The following is a 24,205-nucleotide window of genomic DNA, read 5'->3' as shown; positions in this document are numbered from 1 at the left end:
TTTTGATTTATTGTAGAGATGAGGTCACGTCAAGTTTCCTGGGCTGGTCTCGAACCCACAGGCTCAGGCAATCCACTCGCCTCTACCTCACAAAGTGCTGGGATTATGCTGGAATTATAGGCTGAGCCACTGAGCCCAGCCTGTTGTGGCTTTTCTATGAGACTATAAAGATGCCACTTTTCTCAGGGGATTGTGAGAGTCATAATTTTTGCCTCAGGTTTCCCCAGGATCAGACCTGGCCATTGGAGTGGAAAGTTATCTGGGTTTGCAGCTTTCCCAGGAGGTCCTGGCCCATTAAAGCCAAAGGACAGTTGGGGATGTACAGGAAATCCTGAATAACTTCATGGTCTCCTAGATTACATCTTTGGAGCCATAACATGGGGTGATGAGCCTGGCTACCTGTGGCCTCCACAATAGTGGCTTGTCTCTGCAAGAGGGGGCCCACAAGTTGTGTTACCACAGAATGCTCACCCTGATATCTACCATGAAACCAAGGAGTTGGCCCCCACAGTCATTTGGACCATAGTGGGGCATAACAAAATGGAGCCCAGACTGTCCTAGTCTTCCCCAAAGTTTTCCACAGCACCCAGGCCAACAAAATCATTCTTGGTGGCCTCATGTGGTTGGGGCATAGGCTGGTACTGTCCTTGGACCACCTGTTCTCTCCTTCTTCCCCTGGGAGCTGAACAGAAATTCTCTGGACTTTTGTTTTTCCAATGACCTTCTCAGAAACAGTGAGCACATTGGTTTTGCCCTAATCTCATCACTGGCCAAGGTGGTTCTTCTTGTCGGCCCCTTCTCTGGCCCTGGCCTCAACCCCGGCCTGGCAGGGCCATTTTCTAGAAGTGTCTTGACCATTCCACCAGGGCGGCAGCGAAGCAGATCTACTTTCTTTTCATTTTTTGGTCTGTTTCTTGTCAGGTCTTTTGGTCTCAGTTGACAAATACCTTCGTTGTAACCTCTGATAGTTGGCTAGCGTTCATCCCAGCAAAGCCCTCTAACTTCTGTAGTTTGTGTTGGATGTCTCCCTGAGCCTGAGCAACAAAGGTTGCATTAACCATTTGCTAATTCTTGGCTACTTCTGGGTCGAAGGGTGTATAAAGGCAAAATGCCTCGCATAGCCTCTTGTAGAATTGACTTGGACTTTCTTCAGGTCCCTGGAACATCTCTGAAGTTTTGCTCTTGTTCATAGCCCCTTTCCCTCCTTCCTTCATGCCACTTAAAAGAGGCTCTTGGTAATGCCCAAGTATTTGAAATTCCTGGCCATCATTAGGGTCTCACTGGGGGGTCTTCCTCAGGGAACTGATTCCCTGAGCATTCACTGTCCCTGCAGGGGCATGTTTCTCTAACCATTTTAAAGTGGCCTGAGTAACTTGGCAGCATTCTTCAGTGTTAAACAGAGTCAGGAGAACTGGCAGTAATCAGTACAAGTGAGCTTGTGGGTCTCGATGATGGATTGCATTAGATCAGTCATGGTCTGAGGGTGTGGTTTTTCCAGTTGAGGAGATCAGTGGTGGTTAAGGTCTGATATATAAAAGTATGTTATTCCCCTTGGATCTGGCCATCTTGACTGTAGTAGAGGGGCCCTGTAGTTTCTCTCAGTGGTAGTAGTAAGGCCTCTCGCCACCTATAGGGAGGAGTGCTGCCAGCAGAGTCCTCCTGGTGCTTTCCAGCCAGAGTATATGGGGTTAGGACTGGAGGCTCCAGAGTTGCTGTGGCCAGGGGCATCTTGGGTGACTTTGTGGGAGGGGTGGCTTTAGGGGTGTAGGTAGCCTCCAACAGGGTTCTGGCTGCAGAAGGTATGGGGAGTTCAGGTGGCAGTGAGGGGTATAATGGCACATAAGGTGGAGGGATTTCCTCAGGCTCCTCAGACAGAAGAGGCTTCTCAGGCTCTGGTCAGCATTTTGAGGGAGCAGTCATTCAGGCCATCATGATTTTATAGTTCTCTTCTAGACAAACTTTTTACCAAGATGGTTGAGAAGGGACTATAACTTGCCAACAGTCAACATAAGAGGTCAGGGTGGCCTGGGTCCCCCACAATGACTCTAAACACTTTGCTAACTAGTTCTTTGTCTAGTGACCCCTCGGAAGGCCAGCTCACCCCAAACAAAGGCCAATCTATTTCACAGAACAGCCAGAGTTTTCCAGGAGTCAACTTAATACTATAGTCTCCTGAATATCCCTTTTTGAAATTCTTTATCATACACTCTAGGGGGGTAAGCCTACACTGTTTGCCACCCATTCCCTCCCTCTAAAGATGACAATCACTCAGGAGAAAGGGAAAGGGAAGGGGTGAGTACTTGCCTAGTTTGTCTCCAGCTATTCCTCTGGTGGAGATATTTCAGGTGCCTCTTGTCAATTGGCAGGTCAGCATAAGCCTCCGACTAGGTTTTGATTCAGGATTTCTCCTGACTCTACTACTGCCCTAAGCCATATGAGGTCACAATGGATCCGTGGATTGGGACTCCACTCTCGCTTTGCTGCCAGGCAGTATCTCATTCACTTGCATTCATACAACATTTCCAACCCGCCACCCAGTGCCTTAGAGTCGTGATTTTGTCCCCTGTGGGACTACTCGGGCAACTCTGGAAGGTGATCAGTCTCCCCTTCTGCCTCTTAGGGGCAGGCGTACCAAATCGAACCCGGGTGCTTACCAGTCTGTTGGGTGGTGCTCCTTTGGCTGGTTCCTGGGCCTCACCAGGTTCCTTTGTGCTCCCGGGGCCCTTGCCCCCCTACAGATCAATTGGTCCCCCGGTGCCAGGCAAAGTCACTTTTTCCTGGTGTCTCAGGGATCGCATCCCAGCAACATGGGAGATGAAATCACCATCTCTGCCGCCCGGACGAGCCCTCAGAGATGTGGTAGAATCCTTTATGAAAAGATGGGACACTGAGGCTTCTTTGCCAGGAAGCAGCATTGATTCGTGCTGGCACTGGCTCAGTGGATTCACATCCAGAGGCTGAACCTTCTATACTTTTCGTTAACTTTTTTTTTTCACATTCTGGCCCCTTTGTCTCCTTTATATGGTAACATGCATTTCAGTTGGGCATTTCATAGCACAGGGTTGTAACAGGGTTACGGATGCACACTTAGACATTGATTACACCATGTTACTCCCTCTTTGTTCTGGGAAGGCTCTTACCCCATGCTTTTCTAAATATTTTTCATACCTCTATGTGCTGAGAACAAAGCAGGGATTTACATACAAACCTTCAAGAGTATTCACTAATATTTCTTTTAATGCCTATTTTCTAAAGTTTATCCTACAATTCTTTGCCTAATAAACATTTTTTGAAAAGTGAGTGTTTATTGAGTCCACGAGTGGCTGCTGAGTGATTGATTGAATAAATGAATGAATAGTGGCCAGAGACACTTTTTAGAGGGACAGATTAAAGTGAACTGATCCTCTCCAGAGTGACCAAAGGAATAACAGGAACATAATTCTTGCTTCGGAATGGAGAAATCCTACACCCAGGTGGCGAGACAGAGGGAGATATTATGAGCACCAGTCTGTGCATCCCAGAAAACTGCAGAGAATTCTCAAATCAGCCTGGAAACAAAAAGAAAGAAGATAGAACTTGATTGTTTCATTAATTTTTATTTTTTTATTGAATTATGTTTGGATGCTTTTTGGATGTTTACTTTCCTTCTCATCTTTTTAAAAAATAACCTTTCTTCCTTCATTTTTCCTTTTCCTCTTTCCTTTTTCTCATTCACCTCTTCCTCTTTCTTTCTCTGTGTTTCCCCATGTTGTGCCAATCATTGGACAAATTCATCACTTCCCAACCAATGAAAATTAGATGTGGCATACTGATCATTTTCTGCCTTAAAACTCCTCCTGACTTCTGTATCAGTTTTCAGCGCTTGGAGAAAGTTGATCTAGATTACTTATACTTAAAATCAATTAAACCTTTTAAAACAGTTGCCGAGGCCAAATAAAGGATGAAGACTAGGGCACAGGCATTGGAAATGCAAGCTAATTAACCAGGATCACAAAAAGCCTTGCCAATATAGATTTAGAGCTCACAGCTTGCCAAGTCAAATATAACGACACATTGTTTTTTAACTTTAACTAAACCTTCAAAATTTTGAAATGCCTAAATTGACTCTGGTGGTTTATAGAATTTACTGGGGCAAGAGGGAAAAGATGGAAGAAAACTGGTCTAGATCCTCCTTGTTCTCTATTTAATACAATCCAGTGTGCAGACTCTGCTTCCTCCATTGTGAACCTAGCTTGCCATTTTTGTTTGTTATTTTCCTGAACCATGGGGCTCAGCTCGGATCAACTGATTGAAGTAGAGGGCTAGCTAGGTAATCACACTGGGGTGTTCATCGTTGACAACATTTCTGGAGATGCTTCAAGTGCTCAAGTGAGCCAACAGCACATGCTATGGTTTGTTTGTCCCCAGTAAAACTCAAATTGAAATTAGATTCCCAAGGTGGTGGTATAGGGAGGTGGGGCCTAATGGGAGGTGTTTGGGTCCAGAGGACTCTGCCCTCATGGGCGGCTTGGTGCTGGTCTGTGTTCTGCTGTAGTGAGTGAGTTCTCACTCTGGTGAGACTGGATTCATTCTCATGGGCATGGATGAGTCCCCATGAGAGTGGGTTTTTATAAAACCAGGTCACCCTTGGGTTGTGCCTCTTAGCACGTGTCTACTTCCCCTTTGACCTTCCACGATGTTGTGATGCAGCAGGAACATCCTCACCAGAAGCCAAGCAGGTGTTGGTGCCAGCTGTTTATACTTCTCAGGCTGCAGAACTATGTGCTAAATACACCTCTTTTCTTTAGAAAGTACCCAGTCTCAGGTATTCTGTTAAGGCAACACAAAGCTTACTACGACAGCATCCCATGTACACAGAAGACCCAATAGCTCTGCAGGATGTGTAATTCCTGGTACCTAACAGAAAAGCTTCGAACAGAAGCTCCAAGTGAAAAAGGGGTGCACACTAGGTAGTCGATGTTACAGTGGGTCTCTTGCATCAGTATACCTGCTAAGAAAGGAATTAGCCAAGAAGTCCCTCACCTACTCAGGATCATATGTGACTTCCAGGTCCTCACCTCTAAGAAATATCTCTCTTGGAATTTGCACTGAATTTATTTTATCTCAACATTTCTGGCATACTATATCTATTAATCCTTCTCATTCTGCAGTCTCTTTCCCCTTCTTGCTCATTTATTCATTCATTTGTTTCTTCAATAAGCAATCCACAAACGTTTATTGAGTGTTAAATAGGGAACAGATACTGTGCTTTTCATACTTGAAATAGATGATGATACTGTACATTGTCAAAAGCTATGACGGTGTGATAAAGGATCAACAGTGAATGGTTGTCCATTCACTCCATTGGCTTGGACCTAATACATGGAAATTGACCAGGGACAACCTTTTCACCTTACTTATACCTAATATATATTCATTAAACATAATTTATAAACTAATCTAGGTGGGTGCCTGTGATTGTTCATTGGTAGAAATAGATTCTGGTAGAAATATATTCTCAATATCTCTCTCTCTCTCTCTCTCTCTCTCTCTCCTCTCTCTTCTCTCTCAACTGTCTTGATTTTCCCTGTGAATTTGATCAGAAAAAAAAAAGACCAGCAAGCACTGCTGCAGTGGAAACAAGTATCAAATTATGAGAGCAAGGGGCTTCATATTTAGTAAATCCTAACATGTTGACCCTGGATGTGTTTGGTGCACATGCTGGCTCTGCTGCTTCTGCTCATCTGGCTATACCACATCAGGTACCCTAACATGCTGGTCCTCATGAGATATTGTGCCCATCATTGGATGCAGTCAGCTCACAGGTAGGTACTACCTGTGGTTACTCATAAGATATTGTGACTAAATTTGAACCTTTGACTCAAAATTTACACACACACACCATAAATGGATTTAAGGTATTTTATTTCATCTAGCAAAAAAAAAAAAAAAAAAGCATTTAAGATCCCTTATGGCCGGGTTTGGTGGCCCAGCCTATAATCCTGTGCTTTGGGAGGCCGAGGTGAGCGAATTGCCTGAGCCCACAGATTCGAGACCCACCTGGGCAACTTGGCGAGACTGCATCTCTACAATAAATAAAAAAAAATTAGCCAGGTGTGGTAGCACGCGCCTGTAGTTCCAGCAACTTGGAAGGCTGAGGCGGAAAGATTGGTGGAGCCCAGCAGGTTGAGGCTGCAGTGGCCGGAAGTGTGCCACTGCACTACAGTGTGGGCGACAGAGTGAGACTCCAACTCAAAAAAAAAAAAAAAGGTCCCTTATGGTGGAATTTCAGGCAGGGAGGGAGGGCCATTTATAGCAGGTGGCCCTTCTCAATCCTCCCTACATGTACTCCATCCCAAAGGTCTATTACCTTCTCTGTTCAGTGTAGGCTAAACATAGAGCCTGGTGATAAGATTGTTGTCTTTCTAGATAAGATTGAATTTAAGAGATTTCATATATGTTTGTCATATCTGAGACTTTTAAAAAAATGCTTCCAATTTAAATATAATTATATATACTTTTCCTTTTTGTTTTTCCTTTTATGATGTTAAGATAAATTTGATCCCCATTTTGCCTTTCATTTTTGAGAAACACATCAAAATATGTGACCCATCAAACATTTAGTGAAATGTCAGATGATCTTTTCAATAAAAAGGGGGTTCTGAGTGCTAAAATTCAGGAAGCTAACTTGCCAAATTTAAGCATATTGTGACCTCAAAAATCTTAGGATTGCTTCAGAATGTAAAATTAATAAATACAAGATGGACCTATAGTTTAGAAAAACATATCCTTCTTCCCTTTCTTTTTTCTCTTACTACTATTTTATGAGAAAACAACGTAAATGTTATAGAACAAAATGGACCTTTTGCCTTTAAAGGTTTTTGTTCTGTTTGTTTAGTTTGTCATTTAGAATAGTTTAAAGCAGTGTTTCTCAGAGTGTGTTCCATGGAACACAAGACCCTCAAAAGGTACTTCACCAAAAAAGCTTTCTTGTCAACTAAATGTGGAAAGTACGCTAAAGTGTTTCCTCTCTGGGAGACTCCCAATGTGTGTCACCATCTGGAGGCTATGACAAAATGGAGAGTAGTAAAAGAAGATTTTTAACTTTATGTAAACCAGCATTGCCTGCTCTGCAAGTGAATCTATTAATATCCATGGATTGCATTTTGGGGGAATACTACATTTTTCATAGTTACTTAACCCTTGAATGTGTCTCCTCTTCAATGAATAGAGGCATCATAATGTAGTCATTAGATATATGGACTTTGAACTCAGAGAACCTGGATTCAGACCCCAATTCTGCTATTCTGCCAGTTGTGTGACCTTGAGCAATGACTTAATCTCTTTAAATGTCAGTTTTCCTATGTCTACAATGGGTAGCATTATAGTACCAGTCTCACAGCATTATTGGGAAGATTTAAATGACTTCTATGAAGTACTTAGTGTAGTGTAGTGGCATATAGAAAGTTCTTAAAATGTTTATAATTATGTTTGTACTGCTATTATTAGAGATGGTTTGGGTATCTATATCTAAGCTACCCATAAATATGGAGGTATGTAATTTTCCCTCCTAGAAGCAACAAAATAGAGGTGCATTGATAATGGATCTCCCAACAGGCCAATTTTCCCATCTGGAATCTGCTCCAAACCTCCTCTACCACATGAAAGTCTACAGAAGTCAATCTCACTTGGAGGTTGTTAGGTCACAATCCCGGCAGGGGCCTCTAAGATGTTATATTAGAACCGCTGGGGTGTGTCTGCGATCCAGTGCCATGCAAAGGATGCAAATAATTGCACAGATGTTAGATTGGAAAATATAGTTTATTTAGAAAGTAAATTAGAGAGAAAGAGAGGAGATTCTCTTCCCTAAGGTAGGAGAGGGGGCCAAACCTAGAAAACACGGCGGCCATAGCTTAAAAAACCACGTGGCTGCACCAGAGTATACCAAAGCGATGGCAAATGGCTGCTTGAATATGAATGGTTTTAAATCTTCTCTTTGATGAGAGGCAGGTGGTTAAGATGATTGGGTGGTGGTCTGTTCTACATCATTATGTAGGGCAGGTAAGCACAGGTACTGATGTCACCATGTTGGACGGCAGGCACATGGATGAGTTAGTCACATGACTGCTGCCGTGTTGATGGGGTCTGTGTCATGAAGGTCACAAGGAGCTGGTTAGGTTAACTTGTTTACAAAACAAGCTGAGGAAGGGTTGTAAGACAGTTATCAATAGCTACCTCTAAGAAACTGGTTCTGCCCTTGATTAGAGGGTAAATTAAAGTGAACTTCTAGAAAAAACATGACAGAGCTAAGCAATGCTAAAATGACTTTACCTTGGCTACAATGACTCCATCTTATGTCCTTTCAGAGACGAACTGCAGACAAGCAGGGCATCTTCCTTGCCCTTCTGTCCTTTCACACACCTTTCCCCCTCTTGCTCACCCTCTTTTCTTCTGGTGCTTTCCAGCCCACTACAGTTTTGGCCAATTTCTTTCTGTTCCCCTTCTCTCTTTCATCCGGAATCAATATCCCTGGTTTAGGGCCACCTGGCTGTGCTTTCTTCATCCACCTAGTCAACAGATGTCCACTGAGTACCTGAGTGGTCCCTAGATCTAGGCATCACTCGGAGCACCCAGTTCCAGGATGGGACTTCTCCACAGGGCAGAATCTGAATGTTTACATAAGATGAGGGAGAAGAATGAAAAACAGACATTTAGCTTCTTTGGCAAGCTACCCGAAGAAACGGCAGATATCCAAGAAGCGCTTTAGTTAGGAGAGCAAGATTGGGGAACACAACAGGAAGAAGCCATAGACTTAGCACAAAGGTTGCGATTTTCTGGTGAAAGCACACCTCACCCAAACACTTCCTCCCTGAAAGCTGCTGACAGGGCTTTGGCAAGGGATCATCCTCCCGTTGGCTGATAAGCTGAGCCCTGTTTTATATTTAACTCGCTCCAGTGCAGGAGGGGCAGGGGTGGGGATGCGTCGTTTAAAAGGGGAGCTGTGACAGCCCTCTTCCTCCCACTCAGCTCTTCTCCTGGAGTCCTCAGCCCACCCCGCTGGCTCCTCATTCGCCCTGGAGGCACTGGTGGGAACGCAGGGGAGAGAAGGCACGAACTAGAGACGCTAGGGAGAGGTGTGGGGAAAACGAAAACAGGCTGCCAAATCCGGGGATTCCTTCCAATTTAAAAAGGAAGTCTGTTGACGCTGGGTAGTTAAATTTAACATCCTTTTATGTGCAACATTAGACTTGGGAAACAAACATGAACTTTGCAGAGGGAGAGGGCTCCAAGAGATACTGCATCAAGACCAAGCATGTGGCCATTATCTGTGCGGTGGTGGTGGGCGTGGGATTAATAGTAGGACTTTCTGTGGGCTTGACCAGATCGTGTGACTCCACCGGGGACGCCGGGCAGGGCACAGCCTCGACGCCTTCCACGCTCTCTTCCACCCCCAGCCCTTCGGATCTGCCTCCCCAGGACCCGGGCATCTGCCCTGCCAGTGAGGATGAAAGTGGCCAGTGGACAAACTTCCGGCTGCCGGACTTCATCAACCCGGTGCACTACGATCTGCACGTGAAGCCCCTAATGGAGGAGGACACGTACACCGGCAGAGTGAGCATCTCCATCAATGTGAGCGCGCCCACCCGGCACCTGTGGCTACACCTGCGCGAGACCAGGCTCACCAAGCAGCCGGAGCTCACCAGGTCCTCCGGGGAGCAGGTGCCGGTCGTCAGGTGCTTCGAGTACAAAAAGCAGGAGTATGTGGTGGTCGAGGCCGGAGAAGAACTTACTCCCAGTACTAGTGCCGGTTTCTACCTGCTGACCATGGAGTTTGCCGGCTGGCTGAACGGCTCCCTCGTGGGCTTCTACAGAACCACGTACACGGAGAACGGACAAGTCAAGTAAATATTTAATTTTTTACTTTGCCTTCCTTAAGCTTGCATATCTGCTTTCTGTTTCTTTCCCTGACCTTTTCACTCTCCACCTCTTAATTATTTTGTTGGTCTGATCTTTATCTGCCCTTGGTTTCAATCCTGCCTGTGCATCTGGGAAGCAAAAACTGTTGCCCTGTTATATTTTCAAAGCCTGTCACAAAACTTAGAAGTAGTGTATGAGCTTCGCGGAGTAAAAAATCAGTGTAAATGTTTTAGTCTGTCGGGAGAAATCAAAGTAAACTGCATCCCATCCTTAATATTTGCATAAATTAGCTTAGATTCTAAAACACATGAACTTGGTAAATTTCACCAATGATATTCTTGGGCTTTATGGCAGTGATTTTAAGCTAAGCTTTTAAAGTGAGATTATACTAAATTTCAGTGAAAAAACTGTGAATGTCACTTATTATTTTGTCCATTTTAATGGAGAAGAGAGATACTGAAAAGTTACATGCGATCCACAGAAGTGTCTTTTGTGTCTTCATTTGGGAACGAGGCAGGACTATGTCTTTTTTGTCTCACATGATCAGAACCAAGTTTTACACATAGGCTTTCAGGAAATGAGTTCACGCATCAGTGGCAGCACATGGATAAATTTGGGGGCTTGTTACCTATCCTACAATATGCAATGGTACTGCTAAGTGTTTCTTTGCAACATAAAAGATACATTAAGTAACTATGTACCCACAAATATTTTTCCTTTTCTCAGTCCTCTAAGCAGAGATGTGTATATCTGTAGCTATCTATTTATGTAAATAGATATGCATTCATTCTATTTACCCATCTATCTAGTGTTTGTATCTATCAGTGGCTATTACCAGAGCTATGTTAAAGGCATAAACTCTCTCACTGAACTCCAAATAACTTCACACTGTGGATGTAACTCTTGCGTTGGGGAGGAAGGCTAGACTATACCTGAGGTGTCATTGGATTTGAAACTGCTTTGACCTTTGCCTCCTTGATTCTGAAGGGGTAAATGATTAAGGAAGTTTCGTGTCACAGTTCCAAAATGAGAGTCTGGGGCCAGTCCACACACTGAATATTTTTGTTTTCTATTGTTTTAAGCATCTTACAGAGCAAACCAAATCTCTTGGTCAAAATTATTTCTATTATTTGTCTGAGAGGCCCACAGACCAAAACAAAAGCAAAAACAAAAACAAAAACAAAAACATTTAAATATCCCTGTATTACTGTGTGGTAGGTGCACTGATAAATTGAATAGTTTCAAGAAAATATTTGGAGGGGTAATACTTATATAACTCCTATAGTTTAATATTGCCAGCAATAAAACAAGCTTTTTATTGTTTACATATTTTTTCTGTTCATAAAAATTACATTGTTGAAAGCATAAAAATTATTTAAAAAGAAAAACCAAAAGAATCTATAAATAATTTCACCATCCAGTGGTAATTCTTGTCAATATGTTAATGTATATTTTAAGTATTTAGGTAATCAAAATTGTAATTGCATTATGTCTGCCTATCTATGTATTTATGTATGTGTCTTTTATACTATTAAGTATATGTTATGAGCATTTTCCCTCATTTTTAAATATTTTCAAGAGTCTAATTTTAAAGATTGTGCAACATTCCACTGTATGAACACACTGTACTTTTAAAAAATCAATTCTCTGTTGTTTGCCATTTGAGTTGCTTTCAGTATTTTATTATCATATTTTCCTAAACAAGTGAGGAAAGTTCATAGTTGTAAATACATCTTTATGCATTTATCTGTTTATTTCTTTAAGTTAGAATATAGTCCTAAAAATAGAATTGCTGGGTTAGAGAGTACAAATATATCAAGGAACTTGTAACATAAATAATGCACATTTATTGTGAAAAACAAGGAGAATTATATTTTTAAAAAGTCATTAATAAATTTATTACCCAAATAGAGCCATTGTTAACATTCAGGCAGAGATTCTTAGTATTTTGTCTGAGCATAGGTAAATGTGGCATTATTATATTGTATGTAGTATGTTTTTTCAATATAGCATCAACACTTTACCATGACTTGGTATTCTTCACACATGGTTTGATGGATGTGTGGTAGGCCATTGTATGACTACAATGTATTCAACTTTTCCAGTGTGAGTATTGAAGTTGCTCCTATTTTTTCACCTATAAGTACCTAGAAGAATGCAAGAACATTGTCTTTTTTTTTTTTTTTCTTTTAGTCAGAGTCTCACTCTGTTGCCCAGGCTGGAGTGCCACGGCACACTCATGGCCACCCTAGCATTGACCTGCTGTGCTGCGGCAATCCCGCCTCAGCCTTCCAAGTAGCTGGAACTACAGGCACGTGCTACCATGCCCAGCTAATTTTTTAAAAAATTTATTATAGAGACAAGGTCTTGTCAAGTTCCCCAGGCTGGTCTCCAACCCATGGGCTCAGGCAATCCACTCACCTCGGCCTCCCAAAGTACTGGGATTACAGGCTGATCCACCGAGCCCAGCCAGGAAACATTCTCATAAATAACTATTTATGAACATTTTTTAATATTTCTATAAGAAAATTTCTAGGAGGTTGGCCAAAATGACATGTGTAAATTCATGTATGTATTTTACACATAGTATTGTGTGTGTGTGTGTGTGTGTATACATATACATGCATTAATGTGTGTATGTCTCTAAACTGACTTTCTTTTTAGAGAGTTGGAGTTTCATTCTGTCACCCAGGCTGGAGTGTGGTGACACACCCATAGCCACCTCAGCCTCCATCTGCTGGGCTCAGGCAATCCTTCCACCTCAGCCTTCCAGGTAGCTGGAACTCCTTACTTGTGCCACTGTGCCTGGCTAATTTTTCTGATTTATTGTAGAGATGAGTTCTGGCAAAGTTGCACGGGCTGGTCCTGAGCCCCTGGGCTCAGGCAATCCTCTTGTCTTGGCCTCCCCAAGTGCTGGGATTATAGATGTGAGCTACCGTGCCTGGCCTAAACTGACTTTCAAAAAGCATGTCCCAGGTTCCACTTTCACCAACAAAATATGAAAATATCTACTGTACTGAGCCTTAATAACAATATAATGGATTTTTATAGTGTTCACCAATTTGGTAGAGAAAAAGGCATAATATTTTGAAGAATAAAGAGATTCATTAGTGTAAAGTAAAAGCGAGTCAAAACCTTTCAATTATTTTTGCTAAAACTTTAAGACTTCTTCCTAGATTGTAAAGACAATAGAAATTTCATCTGAGTAAAGACATTAAATTTATAAATTTATATTTATAAAATAAAGTTTTATGTACAACAGGAAGGTTTAAATATATGGAACTTTGTAATTGCCATTTAAAAAATTTCTGTTTAGACTTTATATGTCTATAAAAAAAGCATTATATGCTCAAATATAGAATATTTGCTCTGACTCATTGGTTATTTTACTATACTAGTTAATTTTACCATAAAACATGTACTTGAGAGCTGCCATTCTGAAAGTCCAATGACTTAATAATTTTTTGATTGGCAAATGCTAAATGACAGCAAGATTGGTAAGGAAGGCCGATCTTGGTTGGGTTCTCACTGAGGGTTGGTATCCTGAGCTTGTCTGTTTTCATTGGGAACAGTTGAAACTCTCACATTACACGAGGCTGCCTGTTCTGAACTGTTTTGGAACAGATCTGGCATCTGCTCAATAACCTCATTAAGCCTAAATGGAATACTTTTTGCTTTTTTTTTTTTTTTGAATTATTTCAAGCACATGAGAAAAGTGCATTCTGTATTTTTTCAAGCCTGTGAGTAACGTTTTGACAATGCAGTCTCCAGAAGTTCTCATGCACAGAGTCCTTTTAAGTGAGTTCACTGGGGCAGCCCCATTCTTTTATAGGGAGCTTCATTGTATATGACACTCATACAATTTTAAGTATCATCCTAGTAATACATTTGAAGTATGCGATCCAAATTATAGTTTCTGATTTTTCTTCCTTAATGTGAAACTTGACTCCAGGATGGAGTATTAGCAGTTTGGGATATTAATGTAGTCACGTCACCACAAACTGAGTGATTACACTCAGTAGTAACCAAAATTACTTGATTTCTGCAAATACAATCAGGACTTTGAATGTGACAAAGAAGAGACTATCCAAGATTTCTTCCCTCAAGATTGAGAGGCAGAGGTAGAGGCAGAGAAGAAAGTGGAACCAATTTATAGTTCCTTAGCAATAATAACCACATTGTCTGGCTGGGGACAGAGTTATAGTCAGGTTTGGCAGGAGAAAGTCTGAGAAATGTCAAGATCACTTTTCTTTTATTGATCTACGCTTCCTATTCTCTATTACTTAAATTCTGAGGAAAACCACTCAGTAGGATTAGCACCTTTGGAATGTTTCCCTGTCTGTATCTTCCTTCTTCCCACTCTTTCTCATTGTGTTATGTAGGATTTGCAGTTATTCTCTTCCCAGAAATAGTTCCCCTCTACTCGGAACTCCAAAGTGTTCAAGGTTCAACATTTCCTTCCTAGTACATGAATTGTGCCTATTCAGCATTTCTCAAAGTATGTTCCACAGAGTTCTAATTACATAGTGATCTTTTATTTTATTTTTTATTTTTATTTTTGGGTCGAAGTCTCTGTGTCCAGGCTGGAGTGCGGTGGCATACTCACGGTCACAGCAGCCTCATCCTGCTGTGATCCTTCTGCCCGAGCCTTTTAAGTAACTGGGACTACAGGTGTGTACCACCACACCCAGCTAATTTTTTGATTTATTGTGGAGATGAGGTCTCGCCAAGTTGCCCAGACTAGTCTCAAACCTGTGGGCTCAGGCAGACATCTCACCTTGGCCCCTAAAGTACTGGGATTATAGGCATGAGCCACTGCGCCAGGCCTTTTTACTTTTTTTTTCTTTTAAGATGTGGGGTACACCCTGAACATTTGCCATAATACTATAAGAAAGGTATTGGCAGTAGTCGGAGGAGGAGCACATAACCTCAATAAGGGTACCTGATCTCAAACCAGGCAAAATGGGGACCAAAGGGAAGCCCAAACTTTGCCTGTATGATGACCACTTGTATATTTAATCCTGACTTGTATCCCATATCTTTAAAATAAAATAAATATATATAAAACAACAACAAAATAAAAAAAAAAAAGATGTGAGGTACAATTCAGGATTAGGTGCATAAGTGGTCATCATTCAGGTAAAATTTGTGCCTCCCGTTGGTCCCCACTTCACTTGGTCTGAGAGCAGGTACCCTTATTGATGTTATGTGCCCCACCTCCCTCCCCTGGCAGTGTCCTGCTACTGCCAATCCCTTTCTTATAGGATCATGGTGAATGTTCAGGGTATGCTTATGAGTGAGAACATGTGGTACTCGGATCTTTGTTTCTGTGATAGATCACTGAGTATGATAGACTCTAAATCCATCCAAGTTGCTGTGAAGTCCATATTTTTGTCTTTCTTTATGGCTGTGTAAATATCCCATTGTGTATATGTACCAATTTTTTTTTTTATCCAGTTCACTTTTGATGGGCAGCATGGGTAATTGCATAGGGCTCTTAACAGATGCTGCCAGCAAAAAAGCAGGGGAGGAATTCTGTGGCTAAACTAGTTTGGGCAATAATAATAAATACAAAGTGATTTTTTAAAAAATGATGAGACTTTTCTGGGGTGCTGGTGCTAAGAATAGAGCTTTGCTATGTTGCCCAGGTTGGTCTTGAACTCCTGGCCTCAAACAATCCTCTTGCTTGGCCTCCCAAAGTACTGAGATTACAAGTGTGAGCCACCATACCCAGCCTAATGATGGGACTTTTTTTTTTTTTAAATAAAGAAATGGGGTCTTATTATGTTGCCCAGACTAGAGTCTAGCTCCTGGGCTCAAACTCCTGGGCTTAAGCCATTATCCCACCTCAGCCTCCCAAGTAGCTGGGACTAAAAGATTTTCAGACTTTTATAGGATAATGTTCATTATGAATCTCTAAGAGAATGACACAGCAAGCAGTTATCTGTGACTGTGGATTCTTCTGTGGAGTTCCTGAGAGTAGGGCTGTATGCCTCTTGTTTACTACCTAGCACACAGTGAGCACTCAAATATTGTTGAATAAATATATGAAAACTTTGTCATGTAGGCTGTCACATGACTAGTGTCCTCTGGAACATGCTGAGACATGCTGTATTACTACAGTTCCTTTCCCATAAATGAATCCAATGTCCACCAGTAGCATCTCTACCTTTCCACTTAGTGAGGGTGAAAAATACTCCTTGGTTCTTTTTCTCTTCAAAAGGGAAAAGTTTATATATTAGTATTATTATTATTTTGCTTTCAAGTGCCATCTTCAGGGTCGAAAATTATTTGGTTCGACAGGAAGTACAACAGGAATTTTAAGGAGGGACAGATTATTTGTAGTTTGGGTTTTTAGGGTATTCTTCATGTCACTGGTTGGTTTTACTATGCTAGGCATTATGAGGGAAAAAGTACCCACTGACTCTTTGGATATGAAGGGTGAAAGAAAAGAAAACTCAACACCTGGGCACGTGGGAGGCATTACAATAACCCAGGAAAGAGAAGATGAGGGGATAAGATAGGAAAAATGATTTCAGGATAGAGTAAAAAAGGACACAATGAAGAAAATAGGAGGCAAAATACTCAAGATTTGCAGATTGATTGGCTTTGGGGAAGTGTGAGTTAAAGTTATGAGTCTAGGCTAAGGGTGGTGACTCAAGCCTATAATTCCAGCACTTTGGGAGGCTGAGGCAAGAGAATTTCCTGAGCCCATGAGTTTGACACCAGCCCAGGCAACATAGTGAGACCTCCTCTCTACAGTAAATAAAAAAATTAGCCAGGCTCGGTGGCTCAGAATGTAATCCCGCGCCTTTGGGAGGCTGAGGTAAGTGGATTGCCTGAGCTGCGGGTTCGAGACCCGCCTGGGCAGTGAGACCTCATCTCTACAATAAAATTAAAAAATCAGCCAGGCGTGGTAGTGCATGCCTGTAATTCCGGCTACTTGGAAGGCTGAGGTGGAAGGATCGCTGGAGCCCAGCAGGTCGAGGCTGTGGTGGCCGGGAGCGGCCACTGCACGCCAGTCTGGGCAACAGAGTGAGAGTCCAACTCAAAAAAAAAAAAAAATTAGCTGGACATGGTGACACTTGGTTGTAGTTCTAGCTACTTGGAAGGCTGAGGCAGAAGGATCACCTTAACCCAGCAGGTCGAGGCTGTGGTGGCCGTGGGTATGCCACTGCACTCCAGCATGGGTGACAGAGTGAGACCCCTACTCAAAAAAAAAAAAAAAAAGGGAGGGTCATAAGTTCAGTGTCAGATGTGTTTGAGGCCTGTTGGACATCTAGGAAGAGATGAGTAGTAGGTATTTGGATAAATAAGTGTGAAGCACAGGGTCAGGGCATGTGCAAACAATTTAGGAGTTGAATAGAAGCATCAGTGAAGTAGTCATAGGTGTGTGTGTGTGTGTGTGTGTGTGTGTGTGATGTACATGGCTGTGTATACTCAAGCACGTGTAGTTTTCATCTTGAAATTTTTGTTAAATGTCAGTTTACTCATTATATTTTTAGATTAGTATACTGAGCTGTTATCCCATTGTTAATAAAAAATAGATTTTCTTTTTGGTTTACTTGTTGCAAGAGACTAAGTAATTTATTTTGAAGCAAAGAAACAAAAAAGAAATTTTACTTCACTTTGAGTATCTTCTACATAGAAAAAACAATTGGAAGATAAAGTTGAAGAATTAATTGGTTCATTTAAAACACTGAGTTCTGAATACTCTAGGTGTGTTGTCTTGTACTGATCAGTTCCCCTACATCATTGTGGAAACTTCATTCCATCTACATAGACCCTTAGCAATTGTGATGGCCTCTCCCACATCAGACATCCTTAGCTTAAGGATCTCACCCAGAACTTACTGTTTATTTTGCTGACTCAACTATAAAATTGCTAAACACAGCCTGAGAGTCTTCATTGGAAACAGCATGTCAGATAATTTATGAGATAATCGCATCGTTTTTGGGTTTTGTTTTTAAAGTCAATTCAGAGTGAACCGAGCTGTGACTTGTGTCATGTCTTCTTCCCTCAGCTTTCTCAAAAGTCACCTTGATCTAATCCACTCAGAGGAGTAAGAGGAATGTGCTTCCCTTTTAGAAACCACTAAATTGCATAGAATATTGTTTTATTGTGCTAGGTCTAGTAAGTGATCTATTAACATGGCAGAGACAGACCCCTATGGAAAAGTGGTTTACCCCAGCAAATTTGCGTGACAAGATAATTATTCCAGACATACCCAAGAGTCATTCCTGAACATGTTGTGCTATTAGTCAGGCTTTTTCCATTAATTTGCAACACAATTTGTCTGATTTTAATCACTGAATAAAACCTCCCCAAAGTTGTGATCTAAAATTGTTTTGTATTGTATTGTTGTCTCATATATTTTGTATTGTATTGTTATCTCATGTTTTGTATTGTTATCTCATATACTTTGTTTCAAATTTGCATATATTTAGAAAAATTCAGTGGCTGTGGATGGAATTTAGCATATTTAAATAGGGGCTTTTGAATTATTTGGAAGTTTATGAGAAAAATAACGTTACCATTTTTAAAAATGGTTATACTGCTTATAGTATTTACATGCCAAGTAATTTTATTCTAATACATATTCTAGTCAAATAAGTGAATTTTAAATATTTTAGATTGTGGAAAGTGCCATGTCAGAAAGCATAGTTAACTTTTTAGATTTACAAGATATAGAATGAGGTGTATTCCAACATCATTATGTAAGTTTCAAGAGTGTTTCAAATATCTTCCAACATGTGATCCGCCCCCTGTCACTTCCCCATAACCCTGTGAAGAAACCATACATGCCCTGGGAACCAGGTTTTACAGATGAGGCCACTAAAAGGCTGAGGTTTTGTGACTTACACAAGATCACATTAAATGGGCTAAAGTGGAACCAGAAACGAAGAATTTTGACTCTTAAGAAAGGACTTTTCCTGAATTTCCCATATTGGCTCTGCACTGAAAAAAAATTACACATTCGGTAGGTCTTCTGGTTGAAGAATGTTACTTTATTTACGCCAGTGTCAATTCAGGTCATGGTGATCAAGTTGGACTTGCTGTGATTAACATTTCCTGAGAGGACCACTGAGATGGGCCAGACATGGCAGAGTTATCTCCAACACTGTTCAAGTCCACAGGCGAACTCAGGAATACTCTAATTTTGGAAGGCAATTTTTGCCTACAATCGAGCAGAACCTCATTTAAAGAAAGATGATAAGAACAGGATTGAGCATTCTCTCTCCTGGGCTCTATAGCACCTAGCCAAGAGTGAAATAGAGTATTTGAAAACTTACCCTATGGGTACTGCTTAGGAAAGTGTAATTTCACTCCCTCTTCCTCTCACCTCCCACATACAAAGGTATGTACACACACAAACACGCACTCATCTTCTCAAATTAGTTAGCTAGCTTATTTTTGAGGTGTGACTAAGCTGAAACATTCTTGCAGGGAGTGACTTTTTTTTCTCTGCTTCTGGAAGAAATCAGAAGCCAAAGACAGTTGAATAACATGGGGTTAGAGCTTTGGCGATCTTATTATAAAACCTTAAAACTCTGGGAAAATGTACAAGATTATTTATAGTCTGATGTATTCGCAATGAACTACAATCTGCAAGGTGTTTAGGAACTTCTATTGACTAAACTGTTAATGTCACAAAGCTAATCAACAATTATTCTATTGCAGAATAAATTCTTAGCTTCGGCTTTTCTTGGTTAAATTTTTATTTATTTATTTATTTATTATTATTATTTTTAGATACGGGGTCTTACTTTATCACTGAGGCTGCAGTGCAGTGGCATGATCATAGGTCACTACAGCCTTGAACTCCTGGGCTCGAGTGATCCTCTGACCTCAGCCTCCCAAATAGCTGGAACTACAAGCGAGCATCACCATGCCTGGCTAATTTTTTTGCTGTGAAATCATTTCAACTTATAGAAAAGTTATAAGAATTATACTAGAACTCCTAGAAATAGTTTACCTGGATTCATTCATTGTTTACATTTTGTCCCATTTTTTTCTCTCTTTCTCGCTCTCCCTCCCTCTTTGGAAGTACACTGAGATATCATTTGCCCTTAACATCAGAGTACGTTTCTTTTTTTTGAGTCAGAGTTTTACTATTTCACCCAGGCTGGAGTGCAGTGGTACACCCATGACCACTGCAGCCTTGACCTGCTAGGATCAGGTGATCCTTCCACCTCAGCCTTCCAAGTAGCTGGAATTACAGAAAAACAGGCATGCACCACCAAGTCCAGGTAATTTTTGATTTATTGTAGAGATAAGGTCTTGCCAAATTGCCCAAGCTGGTCTTGAACCCACAGGCTCAGGCAATCCTCTCATCTCAGCCTCCCAAAGTGCTGGGATTATAGGCGTGAGCCACTGTGCCTGACCAGAGTGTGGGCATTCTCTAACATAACCACAGCATACGAGGGGGGATGCCCCCCAAAATGGAATTATCTTTTGGAGGGTGTCCCCTTGTAGTACACTCGGAATTTGTTCCTCCTGATCAAACAGTCAACTAAAGTTTTTATCTGGAAGTTTTGAGAAGGTTGCGTCATGATTTGCAGAAGAAATGTTTCAAGTTGTGGCAAACAGGTGACTGGTTCTTATACTATGACAGCATACTTGCCCACAACGCAATGAGTGTTCAGCAGTTTTTGACCAAAAGATGGCATGAACCCATGCCTCACCCTCTCTATTTACTGGATTGCTCCCTGAGCGACTTTTTTTTTTCCTGTCAAATAAAAAAAGTCCTCAAAGGGGAAGGTTTTGCTTATGCAGAGAAGGTGAAACAAAAACTGGAAGCAGTACAAGACATCAAACTGATGAGTTCTAAAACTGTTTTGAGCATTGGAAAATGAAGCATAAACAAGGAGTACTTTGAAGTTGACTGAAGTTTAAACACGTAAGAATAGACACAGAAATTTTTATAAGTTAATTTTGTTTTTGGGGGGGATCCCCCTTGTAGATATCAACACTTAAAAAATTAACTTTGATACAAATTGATTTAACATTGATACACATTTAACATTAGATACAAATATCTAATTTGTGGTCCATTATCAAATTTCATCAATTAAACCAGTAATTTTTTTCTAGTCCGACATCTAGTCTGGAATGGTGCACTGCATGCATTTAGCATCATGCCCTTTAAACTGAAACAGTCCCTTGACCCTCCCTGTCTTTCTCAATATGGATATTTTTGAAGAGTACAGGCCGCCTATTCCAAAAATGTTCTTCAGCTTTAACTTGTCTGACTTTGATTTAAAAATACAAGGTAAGCATTTTTGTCAGGAATATCACAGAAGTGATACTGTGTCTTTCTCAGGAAATCTTCTAATAAGACACACTGTGTTGGTTTGTACTATTGTTAGTGATGTTTCCTTTTTTTTTTTTTTTTTTTTGGAGTCAGAGTCTCACTCTGTTGCCCAGGCTGGAGTGTAGTGGCACACTCACGGCCACCACAGTCTCTACCTGCTGGGTTCAGGTGATCCTTCTGCTTCAGCCTTCCAAGTGGCTGGAACTACAGGTGTGCGCCACCATGCCCAGCTAATTTTTCTTGATTTATTGTAGAGATGAGGTCTCACCAAGTTGCCCAGGCTAGTGTCAAACTTGTGGGCTCAGCCAATCCTCTCACTTCTGCTTCCTAAGGTGCTGAGATTACAGACGTGGGCCACCACGCCCGGCAATGTCCTCTTTTGAGTACAGAAAGTCCTTCCAGTTCCTTCGGTTTCTCTGTTGCAAAGTTACAGCTTTTCTCTTTGTAGGTAATTTTCTGGGACATTTTTTGAAACTGTGCAAATGTACCTTCCTCATCAAACTTTCACTCATTTGCTTTGGCATTCACTGATAAGTTTCTAATTCCTTCCCAAATTATTGGTAGGCAATCTACCGTAAGGGAAAGTTTTCCTTTCCCCCTTATTTATGTATTTGTGTAGTTATTTATCTGAATAAGGATTTATGGATTCTTGTTTTATTCAATGGTTTATAATCCCATTATTTGTTTTGATGTCCCAGTACACCCAGATTTGGCCAGAGACAGTCAAATCCTTGACTTATACATCCATCAACCAAAATAAAATGCACACTCTTCCCATGGCCTCCAGGATTTTCCATACCTAGCCTCTGCTGACCTCATGTCATACTCATCTCAGATCCCAGTCTCCCACTGGACACCTTTTGCTTCAGCCCCACTGAACACCTTCAGTCCCACTGGACACCTTTTGCTTCATCAGCCACATCAACTTATTTTCCACCTTAGGGACTTCACACTTACTGCTCTCTCTGCTCAAACTCATTTTCCTGAATCTCGACTTGCCTGGCTTTTTCTCATTATTCAGATATCAGCAAACCATCATTTTTTCCAAGAGATCATCTCTGACTACTCTACCTGAAGTCGCTCTCCACTCTTCCTTGTTATGCTCTGTCACTTCCACTAGTTTATTTTCTGCATAGCACTCATCACTCTCCTAAGTTATTTATTTATTTGTCTCTTGCCCAAAACCCTGTACGAAGTCTGAGATCTTACCTACAGTGTTTGTTGTCTCTGTATCACCTAGAATAACGTCTGCAAATGTGTGCATGTGTGTCGGGGTATGTATGGAAGGAGCTGAATAAATATTTTTGGATGAATGAATAATGTAACAATTTGGCTGGGTATTCTTTATGATATACCTTCCATAGTCTATGAGAATCCTAAGGGACAAAATACTTTCATTATATAAATTGCTAATGAACATAAATCAAAATTTCTTTACTTTTTCTTCCTTTTATACTTTGCTTACTTTTCTAATGAGCAAATATGCAACACTCTCTTACTATAATATACTTACATATAAAAAGAATATACTTACTGTTTTTTTTTGGAGGGGGTCAGAGTCTCACTCTGTTGCTCAGGCTGGAGTATGTAATGGTACACTCACAGCCACTGTAGCCTTGGCCTGCTGGGCTCAGGTGATCCTTCCATCTCAACCTTCCAAGTAGCTGGAACTAAGGTGCATGCCACCACCCCTGGCTAACTTTTTGATTTATTGTAGAGACGAGGTTGTGCCAAATTGCCCAGGCTGGTCTTGAACCCCTGATCTCAGGCAATCCTCTTGCCTCTGCCTCCCAAAGTGCTAGGATTACAGGTGTGAGTCACTGCACCAGGCTATTGATTTTTTAAAGCAATTACTTAGAAAAAAACATTTTCACTTTGAAATTATAGAAATACTAAACATTAACATTTTAGTTTGCACAAGTTAGAGCCACAAGAGAAATCTGCTGTCTGCTGTCTCTTTTCCAAAGTGGGCTTTAAATTAGGCCGAAGGTTATTTCACCTAGGGGGGTACTCAGGGCTGCCTTTCCATGGAAATAAAACTGGATGTTTTGTCTCTGGTGTAACATAAAACAGAAAGAATGTGTCATTAGGGACAGGAACTGGGGACTCTGGAATATACTCCTATACTCTGTGACAGAACACAGCTGTTCTCTTCTAGGGAATATGGTGAGAAACAAGCTTTTGAGTTCAGTTACAAATACTGCTTGTCATTCAATGACTTTGGGGTGGTGAGAGAGAGCTTGTAACTGGATTTATTTTGCTCATCTACAGATTTTTAGTTATGGTACCAAAATATATAAATATTTGAGTAAAATATCTGCAGCAGTCAGTCTCAGAATTTTCATGTATTTGTTCACCTCAAAATTCCAGGAAAGATTTTGGCAACTATTGGATAATTTTCCATACGGAACTCATTTTAAGAACTGTAATTGTTATAATTACATAGTCAATTTTTTTCTAGGAATGGAAACATGGGGGCTATAAGGGACAGCATGCATCTTGTTTGTTTGTGTGTTTTTTTCTAAGGAGCATAGCGGCCACTGATCATGAACCAACAGATGCCAGGAAATCATTCCCTTGTTTTGATGAGCCCAACAAAAAGGCAACTTTTACAATATCTATCACCCACACCAAAGAATATGAAGCAATCTCAAATATGCCAGTGGTGGTGAGTATTTTTTAAATGTTTTGGTTATGAAGATGGTCTGTTTACAATAACAGGTAGATTACCTGATTTGCTATGGAAGATAACCCATTGAATTCTAAAACTAAGTGTGCACTGATAGTTCATTTAGAAGGTTGAAATGCATTTTAGCAATCTTTTTTTCTTTTAGTCCTAGGAGCCTTAAGATATCAAAGTCTAGTTTTTTAAAAAAGCCACGTTGGAGTTTTTAAGTAAGAGAAAAATACAGTAGACATCTATCAGTTTGGACTCTGCTTAACTGACAGGAGCCCTGAGTCATGAAATTACAGAAATGGCAGACAAATGGAATT

General features: G+C 41.0%; 1 protein-coding gene across 1 annotated transcript in view; it reads left to right on the top strand.

Annotated features, from left to right (window-relative positions):
- Positions 1-8,912: 8,912 nt before the first annotated feature.
- The window catches only part of ENPEP (glutamyl aminopeptidase), a 98,296-nt gene continuing 83,003 nt past the window's right edge, over positions 8,913-24,205 (top strand). The window contains exons 1-2 of the mRNA XM_008061227.1: positions 8,913-9,881; positions 23,738-23,879. Of these exons, the coding sequence (XP_008059418.1) occupies positions 9,241-9,881; positions 23,738-23,879 (783 nt within the window). The 5' untranslated portion in view covers positions 8,913-9,240. The remainder of the gene's footprint in view (positions 9,882-23,737; positions 23,880-24,205) is intronic.

This window comes from Carlito syrichta, unplaced genomic scaffold, assembly GCF_000164805.1.
Source record: "Carlito syrichta isolate Samal-C Ts95f unplaced genomic scaffold, Tarsius_syrichta-2.0.1 Scaffold305151, whole genome shotgun sequence".
NCBI classification, from domain to species: domain Eukaryota; kingdom Metazoa; phylum Chordata; class Mammalia; order Primates; family Tarsiidae; genus Carlito; species Carlito syrichta.
This window is presented reverse-complemented; position numbering and strand designations above follow the sequence as displayed.